This window comes from Dasypus novemcinctus, chromosome 19, assembly GCF_030445035.2.
Source record: "Dasypus novemcinctus isolate mDasNov1 chromosome 19, mDasNov1.1.hap2, whole genome shotgun sequence".
Lineage (NCBI taxonomy): Eukaryota > Metazoa > Chordata > Mammalia > Cingulata > Dasypodidae > Dasypus > Dasypus novemcinctus.
In genome coordinates, this window is record NC_080691.1 from 83,415,731 (window position 1) to 83,438,278 (window position 22,548).

The following is a 22,548-nucleotide window of genomic DNA, read 5'->3' on the forward strand; positions in this document are numbered from 1 at the left end:
GGGCGCAGAGGTCGGGTGTGCGATGCTGCCCTCCGCATCCATGCTCATGGGAGGCCCTGGAGGCCAGCTGGTCTCGTGTCACCTTGAAGAGGTGACTCATGGGTTTGTGGCTCTGCCTTTTAAGAGCATTTCTGTAGATGTGTTTGAGGACAGACAAGTTCGCCTGAGGCAGCCACTGGCACAGAAGCCCGGGGCGCAGACAGCCTTCGCCTTGAGCACCCGGAGGGACCCGCCAGCCAGGACTGGCCGGTCCCTTGCTGTGGATGGTGTGCCGCCTCCCAGCCAGATTCCCAGCATCGGCCCCGGGGAGTGGACACAGCCGCACGTGCACGGGGGGGCCTGGCAGGGCCAGCACCGCACCTGAACCCGTCCACCCATGTAGGGACTCAATGCAAAGAGGCCACTGGAAAAATTTATTTTCAGTTTGTTCTCTTGCCCGAGCAAGCACAGCAAACGCTAAGACATAAGAAAGCGCCTCGGCTTTGTTCCTACCTCTTCCAAAGATTTTTTCCCTAAAAATAAATGCCTGGCAGAGAACACACAGGGACTATCCCAACAGAACCACAGGGAGGGGACACGGCAGAGTCAAACCACGTTCTGGAGCGCTGTCGCCGCGTCAGTCTGGTAAAGCCCTGCTGTTTGTTATCTGATAGCACTGCTTTTTAATATTAAAAAAAAGAACGAACACCTTAAACTGTGCGTATAGTTTCAAACAATGATACGAAATAAAATGCTACTTTATCCTTTTAAAAACTTTTTCAGATCCACTCTTCCAAAAGATAGTAAGGAGTCCCGGCGACCCGCAAGTTAATTAAAAGCGTGTTTTCACAGGTGTGGAAGGAGGAAATCCAGATGCAGGGGACACGGAGGCAGAGCCAGAACGACCCCTGCCCCTCGTCGTCTTGCAGGCACTGCTCGCGTACAGCGGGGCGCGGGGCTGACGTCACGCCAACCGCGCGGCCAAGGCCTCCCTGCGGCGCAGACGCGTGGGCTCCATGGGCGCCGGAGCTGCTCAGCGCCGCTGCCGACTCCTCTCCTCCAGCAGCTGGTTATCGAAGATTTCCTTTTCCCTTCAGAAAACACAAGTTGATACTTCAGTAATTAAAGAACAGGAGGCGTCAAATCACCCTCCAGAACCGACCCGTTCAGGAACACGCGGACCCGTACGGAGCAGCCCGCCCCAGGGAGGAGGCGCTGCTGCAGGGCCAGAGGCGGTGACCCAACGGGGACGCCCATCTTGAAGGTCAGCCGAGCAAAGCATCAGGTATCGGTGAGATAAATGGCAGTGCTCCACTTCAACAGAAAACAGCCCAGAGAGGCATTCTTCTGACAACAGTGGAGAGAACGCAAAAGCTCTTTACAGCACAGCCTGGTGGTGCTGAGGCCAAACAGAGCCAAACTTCCACGTGATGATGTAAATGTCACCGCGGATGACAGGGACGAGGGGACTGTGACCACAGGGCATCCAGGCACCAGCACGGACGGGCCCCCAACGCTGGGCCACAGCGGCGCACCGGTGGGGACCAAGGCCAACGACGGACGCTGCTCACTGGTGCTGCTCGTCGTGTCCCCGTGGCGACAGGATGGTGGCCTAACTACCCTGCACTGCTCGCCTACACCGGCACGGAGGCTGCCACAGCAGGGCTACGCCAGCAAGCATCTCTGAGGAGGAGTTAGAGAAGAGAAAGCGCCACGGCCCGGCCCTGGAGGTGCCCCAGCTACGACCTTGGATTCTCCTGGGACCGCCATTTCCTCGTTTCTTTATCAAGGGCATCTGCTAGAGCACTAAAGTGACAAAAACACCAAGGTTCTGTCACAAAAGGCCCTTCGTGTTCTGCTAATTCAGCTGGGTCAAAACTCCGGTAAACAGCGCCGAATTCCACCTTCTTTGGACGGTTCAGAAGGGCTTCCTGGCGCAGGCGTCAGCCAGCGAGGCCCGGCACGGGCTCCACACAGCAGCGGCAGGCCCCCTGCCCACGCTGGGCCCCGGGGAGCACCTGCGGGGCTCCTGGACTTGGGGGAGCCCCGCCTTCCTGGCCCGGGCGGGCCTGGCCGCAGACCCTCTCCCCAGCTCAAGTTAAGTCTTCAGCCTGTCACTGCCAGGCAGGCGGCCCCGCCCGGCCCCGGCAAGGCCTGGCAACACGCCCGGGCTGGGATTAGGGGCTCCGGGGCCCAAAATCCAAGGGTGGCTAAACACACCGAGGGAAAGAGACAACGAGATCACAGCTCTATTCTGGCCGGCCAGCTGCCAGCCAGGGGCGGCTGGGGCTTCTTAATCTTGCTGTTTTCTGAAACAGCCACAGGGTTGGAGCGAGAAGAGAAGAAAGCTGAAAACACACACATCAGTCCCTGCAACAAGAGATTAAAAGCAGGCACAGCCCCAGCACGCGCAGGGCCTCAGCCCTGTGTCGCTCCTGTGGCAAGCGGGACTCTGGGTGGATTTCCGACGACAGCAAGAGGGAGGGCTGCCACCGGGGGACAGGCCCCCGAGTGACCAGCTGGGGGCCCTGGGTCCACTGCCCAAGCTTGTCTAGGGAAAAGGAAGCCCGCCAAGCGGCAACCACTCTGCCAAGTGCTGCTGGGTTTTTCAGTTTTTCTACAATGTTTTTCTTTTAGGTGATACCAGGGATTGAACCCAGGACCTCGTACCTGGGAAGCAGTCGCTCAACCACGGAGCCGCACCTGCTCCCCAATGCTGAGTATTTTAAGTTTATGCCATATGTTTACAACCAGGCATCTGAAGTATTCTAAGAAAGAGGTGAAGGTTGATGGCCTTGAATCAAAGCTACTAGCGTGTAGGGGAACTGAAGGCTTTAAGATAAACAAGAGGGGCGGCGGACTTGGCCCAGTGGTTAGGGCGTCCGTGTACCACATGGGAGGTCCACAGTTCAAACCCCGGGCCTCCTTGACCCGTGTGGAGCTGGCCCATGTGCAGTGCTGATGCGCGCAAGGAGTGCCGCACCATGCTGGGGTGTCCCCCGCATAGGGGAGCCCCACGCACAAGGAGTGCACCCCGTAAGGAGAGCCGCCCAGCGCAAAAGAAAGTGCAGCCTGCCCAGGAATGGCGCTGCACACATGGAGAGCTGACGCAAGAAGATGACGCAACCAAAAAAAACAGATTCCTGAGCTGCTGACGACAACAGAAGTGGACAAAGACGACACAGCAAATAGACAGAGAGAACAGACAACTGGGGTGGGGGTGGGGGAAGGGGAGAGAAATAAATAAATCTTGAAAGAAAAAAAAAAAAGATAAACAAGAGAATGACGACGCGGAGTCAAACAGCCTACCGGTAGCTCAGCGATGGTCCTCGTATGTACTTCTCTTCGGCCGTCTTGTAATCGACCTCGTCCACTGCAGAGATCGCGCAGATGATCGCCTGCAAGAGGGCATGCCAACTCAGCCAGGGAGCCTCAGGCCTGAGACTCTGTAACTGTTGGCCTGGCTTGAGCACGTCTGTTTCCTGTATAACCCCAGAAGCCTCAGCTTGTGAGGAAAGCTCTGAATTAATTATGTCAGTAACCTCATCTTTTGGGCTAGCAGTGAACGTTCACGGCACTGAAAGCAGAGACTAAGGGCCAGGACCCGACCGTGACAGGCAGAGCTGAGGACTCTTCAGTTCACCGTGAAAACATAAAACACACAACAGATGTTCAGCAGATGCCAGGTAAAACAACAGCTCTGAGGTCAAGTGAAAAAGCGTTTAGAGTCCTTCAGCACTAACTGTAGAGCCCCTGCCGGGCAGCGTCCCGGCTCTACCCACTGACAGGAGCCACGCCCCCCAGCCCCGTGAAAACCAAGTGTCCCAGACATGGTCCCGGTGCCCTGGGGAGACTCACCCGCACTAAGAACCCGTTTAGAGGTACACCAGGAAGTGGTAACTGATCAAGAATAGCGGGCGGGGACACCGCAGGGTCCATCAGCCCATTTTATTTTCCCATAGATTCCCACAGTTATAAAGCAAAGACCTTAGGAGTTTGGTAACGTTTTTCAACAGATGCAAACAGACCCCCAACAGTGCCTTCTCTTAAATTCCAAATGTGAACTTAAAAACAATCAAAATAGTCGTGTGCATCCTACGCCAGACCCCGGATCCCCAGCTGAAGTCAAGACTGCACGCCGTGCGCTGAGGGAAGGTATTATCTACACACCCGGAGGAAGCCCGTGCGGCTTTCATTCCCCAGCTGCGCCGCGCTCTCAACTCCCAAGACCCACTCAGACGCCCACCAGACGGCCGAGCAGCAGGAGCCGAGCTCCGGGCGGCCACAGGCTCGGGCGCGGAGCACTCGGATGAGCGCCGGGCTCCCGGAGCTGCTGCCGCGTGAGCCTGGAGCGCCGCAGAACCCCGACTCCAGCCGCGCCAGCCGCTCACCTCGGGCAGCAGCACGTCCAGGATAAATCGTATCCTGTCACCGTTTATCCGCGTCAGCACTCTGCTGTCCGTTTCCTGGTAGACGCCTTGTAAATATTTCACCACCCGCTCCAGCTGCTCTTCGTCCTCCAGGTACGTTTCCACACAGGTCACGTACTGGCTCGAGTTCAGAAACGTCGTCAGCCATCTGGACGGCTTCCTGCTTCTCAGAATCGCCCGGAGGTGGCTCTCGGCGCCCTTGGCCTTCACGATGTACTCCACCAGCTTCTGATTAGCCCGGTCCCGAGCGGCCCGTGACCGGTCTGGGAGGACTTTCCTGTGGGGCTGTCTCCCCTTCCCCAGGGGGGTCCCCTCCACGGGTTCGTTGGGGTCCCCCTTGCTCAGCTGAGGAAACTTGGTCCCCAGGACATCCTGCTGGATCGACTTCCTCACGGGGTAACCTGCAAAAGCAGTGCACACCGTGGGGCCTCTGCAGGCGCGGTCAGGCAGGCCCTGCCGCCTGGGGCGTGGGGAAGGGCAGGGTAGAGGCTGCGGGTTCCCTGACACGCGCGTTCTAGAATCAGCCACTAAAGGGAATGCTCCGTGGCCTTTGGCAGGGCCTCCCCACCTCTGCTTGTCAACCTGAAGAAGACACAGCGCTGCCAGCCCTCAGCCCCCTGACGGGTATCATTCCTTCAGCAATTAGGAGCAACGGCATATTCCTCCACTGTCAACAAATGAAAACGCCTGCTGACAGTGGATTTAGGCAACACTCTAAAACATTAACTTAGAAAGTCCCTTGGGCTGACGGGCCCGCAGAGCAGGGGTGCCGGGGCGGGCTTCTGAGGCCACTACGTGGGTAGTGTCCAGGCCCCGGTGCCCACTGCAGGGAGAGCAAGGCCCGCTGGCAGCCCCGCTGCCTGCCCCACGTCTGACATGCAGGTGGAACCACAGAAGGGGGTGGGCAGGGTCACACTTCCGCTCCCAGGAGACAACGAGGGGCTTAAGACTGCTGGCGGCGCCCAGCCGGGAGGTCCTCCTTCCGGGGCGCCCAGGCGGCACGCGCCCGAGGGCTCCGAGAGCGTGGCACCAGTGGAGAGGCACGTGCACTTACTGATGTCGGCGGCGTAGTACTCCAGGAAGGAGCCGGTGAAGGAAGCACAGCCTGCGGAGGAGGTGGGGAGACGTGCCGACCTGAGAGGAGACTCTGGAAATGCTCTCAGGCCCAGCAGACCTACAGCCTCGTCTCAGGGCTTCTCGGCGAAGCCTGCACCAGACACCCCTTCTCAGGCTTTCCATCAAGGGGGGCAGAACACGGGCTACTGCCTCAACCACCCCAAAAAGCTGCTCTCAGCGCTTGAGGGTGCGAGTCTCCAAGGGATAAATAAAAAGTCAGGGCATTCTTACTAACAATGCCACCGTGAAGTTCCCCCCAGGCGACTTTGCTTGTGCCGAGGGGCCTGTGCGCCTGAGGATAATCCTCACTGGCTCACACGGCCGCTCTTCCAGCCAACGGGAAGGCCGGCCTGGGCCCGACTCGAGAGGTCTGGGGGTGTGGAGGCAGCTCTGCCTGCCTCGGGGAGCCACAGTCCTGGAGGGGCGCGCCCCGCCCCGCCCGCCCGGGGCCTCTGTCCCGCCCGCCCGGGCCTCTGCCCTGCCCTCACTCACCCAGCCTGACTCTGTAGTCGGTGATGAGGGAGATGCACCAGCCGATGGCCTGGCTGAAAGCTTCCCTGGCCTTGTCCTGCAACAAGACCCGACAGCCCGGTAAGCGCAGGGGTCCAAAAGCCCCCAACACAGCCCTGGGCCCTGCGTGCCTCCAGGCGCCCCTCGCCCCACTCCAGGCCCGGGAAGGAATCGCACACAAGGGCCCTGATGGGCTGCCTGGGCTGAGGGCACTGGCACTGCCAGCGGAGGCGGGCTCGACAGCCTTCTGCAGGAACCATCCTAAGAGCGCAGGGACCTGCCCAAGGCCCAGAGAGGGCGGACTCACCCCAGACAAAGCACTGACCGCAGACTGCAGGGGGAAGCTCGGCACAGCGGCAGGACCTGCCACGGTGCCCCAAAGGGCTGGGCAAAGTCAGCAGTGAAACTACTGAGGGCAGCCTCACGCAGGGAGACGGGCACCGCGGGGCTGACCATGACCCAGCCCCTCGCCCCGCCGCTCCCCCGCACGTCGCGTGCTGGACCGTCCAGTGCCTGTTGCGGTGTGTGGAGTCATGGGGTGAGAGCAGAGCAGGTGGCTCCAGGGGAGAAGGGGCCGGCCCACCAGGCAAAGCGGAGCCGCACACGCCCACAGGCGGATGGCCAACAGGCAGCTCCTTCCAAGGGAGACGCTTACAGAGCACGCCGCTACGTGCCACAAAGCTGTGATCACCCCCACGATGCCACGGGAAAAAACGCGCACCGAGGGACACGGGGGTGCCACCTGCACAACCCACTTCCCAAGAGGCGAAACTCACCACCCTTTAAAGATCCCCATGCACGCGACTTCACAAGAGGTTAAACTAAGATTTCCCAGGGGCAAAGGTCAGCCAGTAGACCTTAGAGTGTGTGTGCCACCTCAAACACAGCGCGCAATGTTCTCGAAACCCGTATTTCTGTGATAAAACGCCTTCTTTCCGTTTAAAGTTCAACTCAAGGGCTCTCCCTTCAGCCTGGACTGCCCCATTTTGAGTTATCTGGACTCCTGAGACTGGCTCCAAGAGCTGCTTCCTCACACGAGCAGAGCTGACTCAAGCGGGGTGCTCCGCGCCAGCACCTGCTGCTGGGTGCTCCGACTGGAACCTGGGTGCCCAGCTGCGGCCACAGGTTAGAAGTCCCTCGCACGCTCAAGCGGATGAGAGAGGCGAAGTGAGGCTCACCCCCTCGAGTGTTAAAATGAAAGAAGCGCGGGGTGCTTCCTGGGGGCCGACCTTTCAAAGGACTAAAAAAGATAAAGACCCCGCGCTCGGTCAGCGCCCATGGGCTGCCGCCACGGAGCCCCAGGAGGAGCGCGCTGCCTGCCAAGACCGCGCTCCCTCTGCCTCGGCCGGCCGGGCAGCGCTCCCGTCCGAGAAGCCCACTCGGCAGGAAGAGACGCTCTCTCCAGAGGACGCTCGTGGGGGCCACCCCCGACAGCAAAGGCCGCCCCCCACTCACTGGAAGGGAAAATACCTGCCTTAGGTGGGAGCCAAACAAGCCCCTTAGTGCTCCACACCGAATCTTTTTTGAAAGTTGGTACAACAAAAATGAGTAGTGCCCAGGCTGCACGATGGGTGGAAAGGGCAGCCGCCCGTCAGTCACCGACACGGCATGTGTTAGAGCTAAGGATCTCGGGGGACGTCAGCCACAAGGGCACAGGGCGCTGTTCTTCCCGGAACCGCCTTCGACGCACGTCTGTGAACACCGGCGAGGGCGGCCCGGCCTGAGCGGGAGGCGGTGGACAGAACCCGCCTGCCTCTGTGCTCCCCACCGCCTCGACCCGCAGCCCTGGGCAACTGTCCTCCTCACCAGGCCTCAGTTTCCTCACCTGTAACGTGGGGGAAAGAGCCAAAAATGTCCCAGGGTGGTTGTGAGGAATCAGTGCAGAGAAGCCCACAAAGCAGCACCCAGGGCAGGGCACGGGCCGCTCCTGGCAGCCCGGCTGGCTGCGAGTTACTTCCAGGGTCATTTACACAAGTACACACAAGCCCTGGGTTTCAAGAACTACATACAGAGGACAAAGGCACGAGTCACAAGATAAACCATTTAAAGAAACAAGCACAAAAAATATCCACCTACCAGAAGTATTTGTTTCTCTTTACAGTCAAAGTGTTTTAATCTTCTAAGAGACACTGTGAAACTTGATGAAGCAGAGAGGAGAAAGTTAACACGAATGAACTTCATCTGAGCTAGAAAACCTTCCCCTCCTGCTAGAGCAGCCACCAGAGCGTCGTGCAGCGCCAGCTTCTCTATCAGATGCTCCTGTGCTCTCCCCGGCTGCCTGTGGAAGACGCCCAGAGCCAGGAGCATGGGGGGGGGGCAGGGTGACCTCGAGGGGACACCACCTGGGTCTGAGGGACATGACCAGGCTGCAGGGGGTACGGCCCCACACCCTGCAAGCCTTCTTCACTTGACACCCGCAGCCACCAGTGGGAGGCAGCAGCACCCCAGAAATACGGAAGGGTCAGGGATGCCTGGCTAGCCCAGACCAAGTCCTGGGACTGTTTCAAAGCTGGCTTTTCATAGGCCAAGACATGCACGTTTTCATCCCACAAAGGAGGACCTGGTCAAAAACGACTGGTGTGAGATAAAAACTTGGCTAGTTTTTACTTAGTTGAGAAAGCGAATGAATTATCTGCCACCCACAGAAGTGTCTGATGAAAATTCGGCAGCAGGGAGCTGGACACCCTTGTTACCAAGCCTCCGTGATGGCCAGTTAGCCCAACGGCAACACGCAAGGTGGAGCAGGGGCGCTGTCCCCACTGCATCAAAGCTTGTGAGAAATGGTGGGGTCCCCCGAGGGATGGGCGCAGGGCCTCCAGGCTCAGCACACAGGTGTGAGAACCTGGACGGTCTGGCCCGTTTCTTTAAATCCAGCTTTTCTGGGTTTCTCTTCCTGACCAGTCTGAAGGGCACACTACGCACTGCCGCGTCCCACTCGCCGGGGCTCGGCCGTGGCCCGTGGGCGTCTGCTGAGAGCAGAGGTCTTCACCTGGGAACGGAAACACAGGGCCACTGACAAGAAAGGGACAGCATTTTACCCTTTCCCCTTTGGATTCATGTTTCCTTCAATAAAGAGCACACTCGCTTTCTTTTCTCTTCGCTTGACGCTTTTGACCTGTTGGCAAATCCAAGAAAATGAAGCATCAAGAACAAAGAAAAGACAAAGCATTTACCTCCCCCTGCCCCAGGTAGCTTTCTGGTAAACGAGTGACCCACACGGGAACTGTCACCGACGCTGGGGGTGGTACAGGCAGTCTACAGCAGGGAAGCCCCAAGAGGTCGGCCCACACATCGCTGCGTGTGCCACGCTAAGTGGCCTGGCACCTGAGCAGAAGCAGGCACTTGTTTCTTTGTTCTACTAGAGGAGGAGCACCTTCTACTGCTCTGCTGCGGGCTGCTTTTCTGCACACTCATCCTGCTCGATTCCCCCACCGGCAAACTGAATAAACTGAGGTTTATTCTCATTTTTCAGTGAGCAAAGTGAGCTGAGAACGGCTCAGGGACATGCCAAGGTCGCCAGTCGTGGACTGGTACCACGCTGACCTGACTCAAATTTAGTGCTTTCCACAGCTGCCGGCCACACGGGGACATGTGGATAGTGTAAAGGCGCTCCCCACCTCACAGCGAGGGCCGAACAGCTGTTAAAGAGCAGATTCTCAGAGTCTCAGGGAAGGTTAGCTGTTGGGCTTCCGCCCCTGCAGTCTACTTCACATTAGTTACCCATTAACCCAGCGGAGACCCCGGGGGACTCATGCAAATGAGGAAAGGACCAGAAAGGTCTGGGGAGAGGGTGCTAACCCAGGGCAGAGAAGTCCGGGCGCCTGCTGGGGAGCTCGTGCTCCAGGGAGGTCAGAGAAGCACCCGGTGGATTCAGCCTCCCTTGTAGCTACACCCAGAAGCTGCACGAAACCCCAGGGGGAGCCTCACTGTCCCCTGTTTATCTATAAATTTGTTTAAGGTATAAATTTTATCTTGGAAAAATACTTTACAGATTTTAATTCTATTTTTCCTATAACCATATGCAAGGACGCATTGGTGACAAGTAAGATTAGATTTATCAAACAACAAAAGCTTCTCCTGACTGCTGCAAAGCAAATACTTTTGGACTTAAACTTCAATGTGTCTTAATAAAATTAAAGAAATACCGCTAGAAAAATCAGAATGCTGTCGATGACAGAGGAGATCAAGAGGAGAAGATGAAAGAGAGACGGAGTAAGTCAGGACAGTGCCTCTGCCTAACAGAACATTCAGATCACTAATCTGCAACTTCTAGGCTTAGGGAGAAACAAAGCCGAGAATCTGGCTACATTTAAGCTCATCCAACACAAGGGTCAACTTTGATAGGATTTTAAATATCTGCTTTTATACAAACTAACCCCTACCAGAGAATCTAAAGTAACGAGGTCTAATGAGAAAAAAGTCTGAAGTGCACAACACTGAAGAGAGGCAAACTGCTCATGTTTTTCTCAAGCATGGTTTTTCTAAGCCTGCTTGGTAAATATGTCACTAAGCTACCAACCAAAAATTGGGCTGAAATGACCAAACCCACTTTTACGTAGTTAAATTTTTATCTCCAGAAATCCTGCTTATATAAACCCACCAATTCTTTCCAATAATGAAATCATGAAAACATTTTGCCCAGATCAAATTATCAAAAATTGAGGACAAGTGGAAGGGAAATTTGTGGGGGTGTGACTCAACTTCTCGGCGAAGACGGAGGCTGCTCTTACCACTGCTGGCCAGAAGGGGTACTTTTGGTATTTAAGCCAGACTAGCATTCCTACTTCAAACGAACGTGGTTCTAGAATTAAAGGGAAAAAGAAAGAAAGAAAAACAAAAAGAGAGAAGACACAAGTCAAATCCATATCGAGCACCAAGTGCAGCAGCTACAGAAAACAATGGTTGTGGTATTGTTTAAACTGGATGGCAACACAATTCACGTCGTAAGATCAAGAGGTCTGAAAGGTGACTTTAAAATCCGAGGCAGAGTCTGACGGCCAATTACAACGACATAACAAAACAGGCCCGTGAAGAGGGTGTGGGACAGCGTCAACCTCTTAGCTGGGTCCTAGGGACGGGAGATGCCGCCATGCAGCGGGCTGGGTGAGGGGCAGCGGCATGCTCTAGGCTGTCTCTGCAACTCTTCTGTACATCTAAAATTACTTCCAAGTAAAACATTTTTTGAAAAAAGGAGTGACAGAAAACAGTAATGAGACGATAAAGACCCAAATAGAAGATCTTAATTTCTAAGAAACTTATCTGCCTGAGAAATATGGGTCCGAAAAAAAAAAAAAAAGGTTATTTAAATGATCATGTGGTATCCACAAAAGTAAGAAAAGAATTTAACTACACTTTTTACCCAAAAAACCACCATAGTAAATAATTTTAAAAATCAAGTAACAGAAAAACTACTAGAAAACAAACTATTTAGACACTCAAAATGAAGACTGCATCAGTTCTGACACTACTACAGAAAGGAAAAACTAAAATTTTAATTATATTTAAAAACTAAAAGGCCTGTAAAGCAAAAAATAAGACCAAATGAAAAGGGGAAGGCAAGCTAGAAAAAAATGCTTGCATCCAAAATGAGGAGGGGTTAGAACACCTGGAGGGAGGGCAGTTTCTAAGAGAAACGCCAGGGCCCTATCAGGACAGCCTTGCCCGTCAAAAAACCAAACCAAAGGGAAGCAAAAGTAAGAGCAGCCGCTGGCTGGCGGGGCTGTGGGAAACCCGACCCCCCCCGCTGCGGTGAGGTTGGAAAGGGCCCTCTGGGGAAGCAAGGGCCCCTTGGCCTGCCGCAAGCCCCCCTCCTGGAGCCGTTCCTAAAGAAACGCAGGCCAGAAGAATCTGACGCGCCCTCCAGCACCCAGCACCACGAGAGGACGGAGACACCCCTCACCCGCCTGTAGTAAATAATAACTAGTTGCTACTAAGAACAATGAGAAAACTATGTGGAAACATAAAAATGGCTAAGGTATCATTAAGCAATAAAAGCAGAGAACGTGAAGTTGCGGGCACACAGACAGCACGGCGGAAGCGCTCAGGCAGTCTGGGGAGAAGCGAGGCCCCTAACAACAGTCTACGCAGGCGCAGTGGCTCCGCACGCAGCCGTGTTAGATCTGAAGCGAGTGCGAGAGCTCGGTGGACAGAACCCAAGCCAACATCCTGGCTGTGCTGCTGCGCTTGAGCTCTGCAAGGTGTTAGCACTGGGGGAGCGGGGGACGGGCCCAGGGACCTCTCCAGACGATTTTTGCCACATTCTGTGCATCTATAATTCTCTCAAAATAAAATGGTAAAAATAAGTCAAAATAAAAAACAAGAATAAACCATGTCAAGATGAAAAAAAAAGGCCATTGATTCTAAATGAGTTCATTCACCAAACAAACTCGCTGCTTACTGTGGGTTCCAAATCCTTGGGTCTGTTCAGACCTAATCCCCTCCACACAGGTCTCGGTGCTACCTGGATGCCTACTTTCCTCTGGGGAAAAGAGCTACTCACCGGAGGGGCGGTGAAGCGCTGCAGCCGCGTTGGACACGCGGCCTCCCTGGACACACACGCAGCACCTTCCCCGACGGGCCGAGGGCAGTCCCAAGCAGAGGCAGGGCGAGGCCCACAGCAATGGCCCTCTCCCTGCTCTCCCCTCCTAGCCCGCTCCTGCCCACTGAGGGGGAGGAGAGGGGCTGAGGCTAAGCTAAAGCAGCAGGGCTCTAACGGGGAGGGCTGGCAGGGTCAAGGGTCTCTCCCTGCTCAGAGGACCCTAAACGGGAGACCTCTTAGGGCCTGTCCAGGTCTCGGTTTCAGGAGGAAAATTAAATCACAAGACCTTGAACTGGAGGGTCAGAGGCTCTCTCTCACGCGTATCGTTTGGACGGCAAGCACACGGGTCGTCTCTCACCGTGGTATAGGAGTATCCTTGGTGGTTCCTCATCTTCCTCGTCTTCCTCCAAAAGGGAATTCATGGAATTAAACTCCACCGACTCTCCAGAAGACTGATGGTCTGTCAACAGCGTCAGAGCAGACCGTCAGTCTCAGGCACGGTATTATCCTGGTGCTTCATCTCACCCCAAGAAAAATATTTTGAGATACGAGACCATCAGTGCAGAAGGAAAGACCCTGTGTCACACACAAGTTCACTCACAAATTCAATGGGGTATGCTTCAGTTCAAGGACATTTTAAAGAAAGAAAAGGCTTAAAAAAGAGAGAGAGGGAGAGTGAAAGACAAGCCTAAGGAGCGGCAGTCGGAAGGGCTGGCCGCTGGCTGCGTTCCAGGTGGGCATTCCTGGTGACCTGGTGTGGTTTAGTCCTCGGCCTCCAGCCCTCGCGGCGGCGCGGGAGCAGGGTGCCAGGAACCCAGAGTTAGCTGCGGGCCAACACAGGGGCCAGGCACTTCCTCCTCAGAACATGGCAGGGATACAAATCATTCCCTGCAGCTTCCAGCCGTGCTGAGGCACTGGCCCACGAAAGAAGTTTAGAATAAAGACAAAAATCTATCCGCTAAGCGTGGAGAGAATAGACTTCAAGATGCTTAACTATGCAGCCATTAGGATTTCTGAATTAGCATTTCAAAACGGAGTCAGATGATACAATGTTAAAATGGAAAAAATTATAGCGCATGACTGCAACCATACAAAAATATATCTACACAGGAATTCTTCAAAAGTCAGCGGCCTTTTAAGTGAGTTAATCACCGTTGAGATTCCTGCCCAATTTAATGGGAATGCATTACTGCTTCTGCAACAGTTAAGAAAAAAGGAGCTAATCCCCGGTGGGGAGCAGATGCAGCATTATCACAGCCACAATGCTTCCCGGCGCCTCCACACGCAATCCCTCTGCCGTGCACTACCACGGGCCCCCGCTCCGCTCCCTCTGGCTCAAGACAAAAAAATGCACAGACATCTGGGAGCAGGTGACATAATCACAGCCCAGTGGGAGAGACAAACCAGAAAGAATTCGGACATCTCAGCTCCGCATCTATTTTGGTAACGAGCTCATTAAGAGCTGGTTAAAAATACACAAGGGCCTGTCTCCAAAATGGGCAGCAGGAATACCAAAACTCCACCCTCTCGTCTCTCAATTTTCCACCGAGACACTTTTACCTTCCTCTGCTCGCTCAGAACCTGAACAACGAAGGTCTCCCGTTCTGTCTGCAGGAGTGTGAAGAGGCGGGCCGCGCCTGGAGACACTGCGCAAAGTCATGCAGCCCCGGGACCCCCGCCTGGGGGGCCGCGCTGCCCCCATCTCCCCTTCCCAGGCTGGGGGCCTCTGGCTGCTGTCCGGGCACAGCCTCTTTGGAGAGCGTGCTCTGGCACCAGGGCAGGGCCAGCGGGGGCAGGCCCTGGTCCCGTGGTGGGGATCGTCCGCCTTCCTCCGCCTGGCCGGGAGCACGGCAAGGCTTCCGGATGGCTGGACCGGGTCTCCTCCCGCCTCGGCGCGTGCGGCCTCCTCCCCGGCCTCGGGAGGTGAGGACGCAGCTGCTGAGTTGCCTGTCTCTTTCTCTCTGTCTATCTCACATGTGCCCCCTGAAAGTGAAGGCACGTTCTGGCACAAGCCAGACTTCTGAGCTGAATTTCTTCCCCTTTTACTTGAGTTAGTCCAATTTTTCTGGAGTATTCCTGATCCAATACTGTCCCGAGGACCATCTCCGACGGAAGAGAAGAGCAGGGCTCGAGGGGTGTCCCTTTCCCCCCGCTCCTTCCTTAGACATGCTCTGCCTGGGAGCTCCTCTTTACAAGAGGGCGAACTTGACAAGCTCTGCTGTCCACTCTCACCTCCCTCAAGTCCAGAACTGCCTGATTGGTCTTCATGGAAAAAAGAGGAAAAGTGAGAATTAGAGAGCGAGGAGGCTGGTTCCACGGGCTTCTCACTTTGAGACAGAGCAGTTCTTTCTTCCCTTGAAGAGCTTTCTTGATTCGACCTGGCTCTCTCATTCAAAACATCCAAGGCCACTCGAAGTGACCGCCTGTAGGCCAGCTCCTCCAGGGGTGAGGCAGTAACCTTATTCTGTGTGGCTGCAAGAACAGAAAAGAAACCATGCTGGCTCCACTCCCACACCGAGCGCCACTCCCACAGCACTGCCTTCAAACCCCGGCTGTCTAATAATGTTGATGGCTGTTTCTCTCATCTAAGTGAGTGGAAAGGAGGAGTAACACTTCTCACCTCCATTTCCCCAAAAGAGGGACAAGGCTACAAAACAACAGCTATTTGTTCAGGGTCCTGAGGCTTCGGTTCTTTTAAAACAAAAACAAAAACAAAAACATGTACTGACCTTAACCTCATCATTAAAGAGATAAATTCCCAAAGTTACAAAACAATACCACAAACGGAATGTATTCAAATGCTTTGCAAATCCTCTCTCAGCCTGAGAATTTCAAATTCAATCAGGGTCAATAAAAACCGAGCAGACTAAATAAAGAATTCTGTTGACAAGTATTCTTAGTTGCCGGGAGAGGGCAAGAAATAGCCGATTAAAAAGACTCCTTGTGGGTGGGGAAATTGTCAATACTTCTTTGGAAGGGCATTTCCAAAGCCGGAAAAGAGCATCCTGGGCCTTTAAATCTCAGCCCAACCTCCCTCCTGCAATAGTTTTATTTATTCATCCCAACATACAGATATGGTGCTATTTATTCGAACAAGGTGATGGATGCAATATCACAACTCAGCAGGCATAATACCTCAATCAAAACAGTTATTTTTCCCCGTTTAATATTAAAGGCACCCACAAAGAGCCATCCCCCCAACACGAGCTGAACAATGAGGACAGCTTTCAAGAGATGAAGGTCAACACGGCCTAAGGTATGTTAGAAATGAATCCTGCCCTAAACCATAGTTTTTCTGAAGAGATATAAAAATAGACCTTATTTTATACACACCACTGGAAGGAATTCTGGTCAATCTTTCTGCACAACTAGTAATTCTTTGCAAATGGACTCAACACTCCCACTCTGAGGGGACAAAGTAATTTCTGTGTTTGGGCTTGCTTAACCGCGCCTAGGTGAGCGCCAGGCCGCACGTACACTTCCCAGCTGGGGGTGTGCGTGCCGAGGAGGCCCTGGCCCTGGCTTGGCGGGCCTTAAAGTCTTCCTCACCGTAAAACACAAGGCGGGTGGGGCGGGGGCAGCCAGGCTGAGCGCAGGAGGGAAGGTCTGCTGGGGAGGAAGAGGCATGGAGGCTCCCACTCCCACCTGCCGAAGCCCCTCAAACGATGGGCAGCCACCGACACGGAGGACGCAGACGGCAGGGGGCCCGTCTTTTCTCCCCTGGGCTCGGGTGTGGAAATCTCAACGCAAAACCAAATGCTTCCAAGCCCTGGGCAGATGTGGAGCCAGCCCTGCCAGCAGGAGCCCGTGCTTCTCCCCTCTCTCCACGGAAAGAAACCCACTTAGTGCCCTGAGCACACCGAAGGCCGTGGATGCAAGCAGGGGTGCTTGGTGCTCACCACTGGCCATTCTGGAGAATAGGATCTGGTCTAGAGGCAAATTCTGGAAATGTTTAATAAGGATGTAGATCCATTTTTTTTCCTTCTCCTTCAGCTCAGGGAATTCACAATCCCTGGTATGAAGGAAAAAAAAAAACGGTGAGGGCGATAAATTTTCACCTAGAGGTTTGAGTCTCTATATTCTCCCAAACACTCACTGTAAAACCAAATGGTTCCTTAGAAATAGGCTCGTACCTAATAAGGAGGCAATGTCTTCAATTTGAGACTTCTTTAGGATCTTGACCTCTGTGCTTTTCACCTTAATTCTGCAGAGACAGAAACAACCGTTATCCGCCATCAGCCAATGCCACGAAGACATTTTCAAACATGTTTTTCTTTTAGATGACAAAAGAATTAAATTCATTTTCTTCCTTCTCAACCTTCCACTTAAACCAAAAGTCACAGCCAACTAGGAATTCATATGCCTGAGGTGAGAGGCAGCAAGGACCCTGGTGAATGTTCTTTTTTTTCTCTCTCTCCTTTTAAGACAGAAAAGGTTGGCTGGATTTAAGAGTAAAGATGAATTTAAATTGTGACTTTTATGAGGCAAATCCTACTTTCAACTGCACAAATAATTCCTTTGTTAGGTTTTCAGAGTAGATGATAATGTCACTAAAAGCTGTTTACAGCCCAGCAGGTGTGTTTTAGTTTAAAAGGATGTGCTTTCCTTTTAAACTCAAGTATTCAATTACTTTCCCAGCCGCAGGGAAAGTGTGAGCTGGGGACAAAACAAGCTCAGGAGACAGCTCTGAAGACACATCTAGCAGTAAGGAGTGGGGCAGGGGGGAAAAGCTCTGCGAGAGGGGTGGGGAAGTCAGGGAACTTAAAACTAGGGCTAAATTTGTTTTATTGCTTTTTTAGTGCTTTACATGTGGGTACCACAATCCCACACGATTTGGGCATTTTAATCACCACCATTCCAGGTGGGCTATACCTAGACGTTACCAAATAATCAAGAGCGGGACAGTAAAGTGCTACCCAATAGTTATTTATTTGCCTTCTGCATATTGAATAATAGTTTCTTATTGAGTGACAGGCTCAAAAACCAAGTATTTCAAAATCAATTATTTTCTGGGGAAAAAACCCACGCAGATTTGTGGGGAGGATATACCCCCATATGAACCCCAAAGAGTTTATCCCAGGTATGTAATTTATATTTAATTAATTTTTGTAGTGCTGTCTTTATAGATCACCTCGCATAGATTTTTCAATCTCCAAACTGATATAAATAGTTGTTATCATAAAATTATGAGTGCTAATGAGTTAACAGATGTGATGTCCTTGGGCACGTACTCCCCTTTCTTTTTGATGTATCAGAAATCAAATACAAAAAATAGTATAAATAAACCGCCACACTTAACTTTTCATCTAGAGAGAGTATTTGAACATCTAGAAAAAACTCCTTTTTTCTCTTATTTTTTGTTGACATCTCGGATCTGAATAATACCTATGTTTAAAAAAAAAAAGGAAATCCTTGGTAAGACAAAACAGTTGACAAAATAAAAAGTGTTAACATACATAGGAACGTAGGGGATGATTCTAAAGGTGTACAACTGCAGGACTCCGGAGCTCTTGGGTCCAATCCCCCTTATTTGACAGATGGGGAAATGGAGGCACAAGGGGTCCGTGGCACACCAAGTCTAGGGGCCAGGTTTCAGGCCTTGCGGTCCAGCATTCTTTTTACTGCATAGCTGGAAAGCCTCGCCAAGATCCTAGCATCGTTTACTATCACGCGGCTCGCTGCCAGCTACTTCCTTGAGTTACAGCCTTACAAGCCTTTTTACAGCTGTTTTTTAAGCGTGCTCATGTCTGGGAGCGTAACCTGGTAAGCACAGGCCCAAACCCCACTGAACGGGAAACCGATGCCAACAGACTTGGGCGCCAACTGTTCCGGCTCAGTTCCTTCAGCGAGGCTACTCCTAGGTACCTCGTGATAAAGATTTTACTTGTCACCCAAAAGTCACTTCTAATTCCTGAAAATTACAGACGAACTGGCTGTCACCTTGGCGGGCCATAATCGCTTTTTCCATCTGCAGAGGACGTACTTGGCATCCATCATGATTGAGACTCATGGGGCCAGCGGTAACGCTTTGGCAAAAACCGAGTACTTGGAGGTCTCACGCCCGCGTGCCCTGCAACAAAATTGGCACGGTGACTCGGAGAGCCGCTCGCTGGCCATTTAAACGCAGGCGCCACCCTCAGGGGCGAAGGGGAGCCGGGCTCGCCTTCCAGGGCCTGCCTCGATTCTGCGCGGGCGGGCTCGAGGCACACAGCAGAACCCACCCACTGCTGGGACGCGCCTGGCCCCCGGGGAGGCGCCTGGATCGCAGTTCTCCTTCTCGTCCATAAACAAGACGCGCCCAGGCGCCCTCCCCAAAGCTCGGCCTGGAGTCTTTCTAAAAGGCTCCGGGATGAGCCGCCTCCGGGCTGCAGCCGGCCTCCCGCCTCGGCTCGGAGGCGCTGTCCACCCTCCAAGCTCGCAGCCCTCCCCTCCCGGGGCGGGAGACCATCGCTGCCCGCGGCGCAAAAGGACCACCAAATCGAGCACAACAGAGCCCCCTGCGAGGCGCACGGCGGCGGCTCCGGCCGCGACGGCCCCGGCGGGGCAGGGACAGCTGCGGCCCGCGGCGCCGGGCTGCTAACCGCGGCCCGGGGAGGGGGCTCGGGGCCCCGCGCCCCGAGGGCAGCGCCGTGCGGGGCTCGCCCCTCCCCCCCGGCCCCGCCGCCTCAGGCCTCGGCCCGGCCGCCTCGGGGGCCGCGGGGCCGCGTCGCCCTCACCCCGGGCGCCTCCGCCGGGCCCGTCCCGGCGTCCCCGAGCCCGGAGGCCGCGGCGGTGACCGCGGCAGCTCGCAGCCCGCGGCGCCAACCGCCGCCGCCCCGCGCTCACCGCCGCCGCCTCGGCCGCCGCCGCCGCCGCCGCCGCCGCCTCTGACGCGCCCCGCGGGGCGCGGGGGCGGAGCCAGCCTCGCGGCGGCGCCGGACCCCGCCCCCGACGGCCGTCGCCCAATAGGACGCGCGCGCTCCCGCCGCGTCGCGGGCCCCGCCCCCGCGCCGCGCGGCTCGCCCCGCCCCTTCCGCCCGGGAGGGCGCGAAGCCGGCAACGGCGGCTGAGGGGAGAGGGGGGCGCGCGGCCGAGGGGCGGGCGGCGGCTGAGGGGAGAGGGCGGCGGCGGCCTCCCTCTTCTGGGCTCCTACCCGCGCGCGTCGCAGGACTGCTGGCCGCTTTTTGTGTTTTTTCAGGAATGAAAAAAAGAAAAGCAGCCCCGGGGCGCCCGCCTCCTGAGCGCTGTCCCCTTTGTTCCTCGCCGCCGCTCCCCTCCTTTGTCTCCCCGGCAGGCCGCGGGCCGACGCCTGCCCGGGACCCTTTGTCCCACGCGGCCTCCAGGAGCCGGGGCCGCGGATCCCTAAGGGGTGGCAAATCCCCAGTGGGCCGCGGACCCCGCAGAGGGCACACATCCCCAGTGGGCCGCGGACCCCGCAGAGGGCACACATCCCCAGTGGGCCGCGGACCCCGCAGAGGGCACACATCCCCAGTGGGCCTCCTGAACGGGCCCCAGATCCCCAGCGAGTCGCACATCCCGCACGGGTCACTGACCCCGCGCTGGAGCTGCGTCCCCACCGGCGGCCCCGCGGCCCCGGTCGCCGACCCCGCCATTCCCGGCCGCCCTGGCCTCTCCTCGGGAGGGACAGGACCCCCTGGGAGAAGTTCTGGTTCCCCTGAGGCCCAGGCGCCTGCGAGGCGGAGTGCGGGGCGCCGCAGGTACCCCCAAAAGGGCAGCCCTGCGTCTTGCCGTGAGACGCCCCCGAAGGAAGGTGTCTCCACCACAAGACAGGGAAGCGGCCCTGGCCTGAGCTCTCTGCTCTCAAAAGGGTCCCCTCCGGCCTCGAAATGCCTCCCGGTCTGCGGACAAGGGACCCGGCGCCAGCCCCGCAGGCCCGGCAGCCCTCCCAAATGGGAGTTTTGCGTAAAAAGTACGCGGAGCGGGGAGGCTGGAAGTTCGATTTGCAGCTTTTCTGGGTCTGGGTCCCTGAAGGCCCTAATCTGGCCCCGGGGCTAAAGGATTCTCGAGCAGGAAGGAAAGGCTGTGCGTTAGCAGCTTCCACGGGGCCCCGGTGGCTGCATGTCAGTTGATCCGCGGGGGGAGCTGCAGCCGGCCGCTGGTTTACCGGGCCCCTGGGGCTGTTGGGAATCTCCGTCTCCCTCCCCGGGGTGCTCGCCCCACACTGCTGGGCTCCTGGCCCCCAGAGGCACAGGCGCACACACACACCCGCCTCGCGGTCTGGACACCCAGCCTTTCGAGATCCCCCCTGGCCCCTGTCTGCTGGGTTCCCGACCTGCACAGATGCCAAGTCAGCCCTCCCTGGGCCTCTGAGTTTCCGCTCGAGCCGGGCCCTTTTCAGGGGGTGGGGGAAGGGTGGGAGCCCTGGACACCGGGAAAGCTGCTTAGAAACACGTAGCAGGGGGCTGGGGGTTGTGGCACGGTGTTAACAAGGTCAAGGTGTGGTCAAGGTTTCCAGTGGGGTCCCCTTATGGCCTAATTAGGGACTTGAATGGATGGAAACCCTGGTTGAGTCTCAGTTCAGAGGCTATTTTGATGTTACAGTTCAATCATCTTGGAAAATATAGATTCAGTTCGGGTTCAGACCGGCTCCTGAGGTGTGCGTGTGTTTTAATCTTTGATTTAGTTCATGGTTCAGTAACAAACTTAATACATTTTTCACCCCTCATCAAATTAACAAAGATGAAAGAAATGATAATGCTCGACCCTGGTGTGGGGTATTAGACCGGCACTCACGTACGGGCGCCGCTGGGGATGTGAATTGGTACCTTTCGGAAAAGCAACTTGACGTTCTCTGTCAAATGGCTGGAAAACGTCCAGACCTCCGACCCCGCAATTTCCGCTTCCCAGGATTTATCATAAGAACAGAATCAGATGTGCACAAAGATTTTTGTGCAGTGATGCCTTCTGCAGCCTGATTTAGAGCATGGAAAAAATCAGAAATCACCTAAACATCCCACCATTTCTTGGCTGAAAAAATGAATGGAAATCGTTTTTCACCATGTCTGAAAAACACGAGAGAAATGTTTGTATTTCCATTAGAAGAAAAAAATGTAATTAAAACCATAACTGACTTCTAAGCAGGGTGGGTCCTGTTAGAACTGCCAGGCATCCGTGAGGGTTTGGACGTAGACCCTTAGTTCAACTGAGACTCAAAATGGTTCAGGCTACATTTTCATTCTTTTATATTTTTTGAAGATTTTACTTATTTCTCCCTGCCCCTGTTGCCCCTGGCATCTGCTCTCTGTGTCCATTCGCTGTGTGTTCTGCGTCTGCTTGTCTTCGCATTAGGCGGCTCCAGGAACCGATCCTGGGACCTTCCGGAGTGGGAGAGAGGCGATCACTCTCTTGTACCACCTCAGCTCCCCTGCTTTGCTACGTCTTCTTATTTTTTCTCCTGTGTCTCTTGTTGTGTCTTCTTGCTGTGCCAGCTCTCTGCATCGGCTGGCTCTCCTGCTCGGGGCTGCATTCCCACATGGGCTGGCACTCCCCATGGGCCCGCTAGCCTTCCCCAGGAGGCCCTGGGCATCGAACCCTGGACCTCCTATATGGTAGACGGGAACCCATTTGGTCGAGCCACATCCATTTCCCCGTATTCATTTTTTTTTTTAATTTATTTGTTTTTATTATTTATTTCTCTCCACATCCCCCCCATTGTCTGCTCTCTGTGTCCATTCGCTGTGTTCTTCTGTATCTGCTTGTATTCTTGTCAGCGGCACCGGGAATCTGTGTCTCTTTTTGTTGCATTATCTTGCTGCGTCACCTCTCCATGTAAACTGCACTTTCTTTCGCGCTGGGCAGCTCTCCTTACGGGCACACTCCTTGCGCATGGGGCTCCTCTACGCGGGGGACACCCCTGCATGGCACGACATCCTTGCGTGCATCAGCACTGTGCTTGTGCCAGCTGCACACGGGTCAGGAGGCCCGGGGTTTGAACCCTGGACCTCCCAGGTGGTAGGTGGATGCTCTATCTGTTGA

At 55.1% G+C, this 22,548-nt stretch overlaps 1 protein-coding gene across 10 annotated transcripts; it reads right to left on the bottom strand.

The window, feature by feature from the left end:
- Nucleotides 1-399: 399 nt before the first annotated feature.
- On the bottom strand, nt 400-19,494 carry PWWP3A (PWWP domain containing 3A, DNA repair factor). 10 transcript variants are annotated; one of them, XR_011646576.1, is made up of 15 exons: nt 19,399-19,466; nt 18,514-18,643; nt 17,873-17,958; nt 16,707-16,777; nt 14,134-15,045; nt 12,932-13,033; nt 10,766-10,836; nt 9,074-9,150; nt 8,112-8,172; nt 7,506-7,860; nt 6,018-6,093; nt 5,464-5,514; nt 4,371-4,810; nt 3,289-3,377; nt 400-1,070 (listed from the first exon to the last, which is right to left on the bottom strand). XR_011646576.1 is itself a non-coding variant. In XM_058282192.1 (14 exons), the coding sequence occupies exons 2-14, from the start codon at nt 18,581-18,583 to the stop codon at nt 1,013-1,015; spliced, it is 2,121 nt and encodes a 706-aa protein (XP_058138175.1). In that variant the 5' UTR covers nt 18,584-18,643; nt 19,399-19,478; the 3' UTR covers nt 400-1,012. The 10 variants fall into 10 exon arrangements, 9 of the variants coding, with proteins under 9 accessions (XP_058138175.1, XP_058138173.1, XP_058138181.1 ...); XM_058282192.1 differs by lacking the exon at nt 7,506-7,860 and having other exon boundaries at nt 18,557-18,643; nt 19,399-19,478; XM_058282190.1 differs by lacking the exon at nt 7,506-7,860 and having other exon boundaries at nt 19,399-19,472.
- Between the last annotated feature and the right edge of the window lie 3,054 nt (nt 19,495-22,548).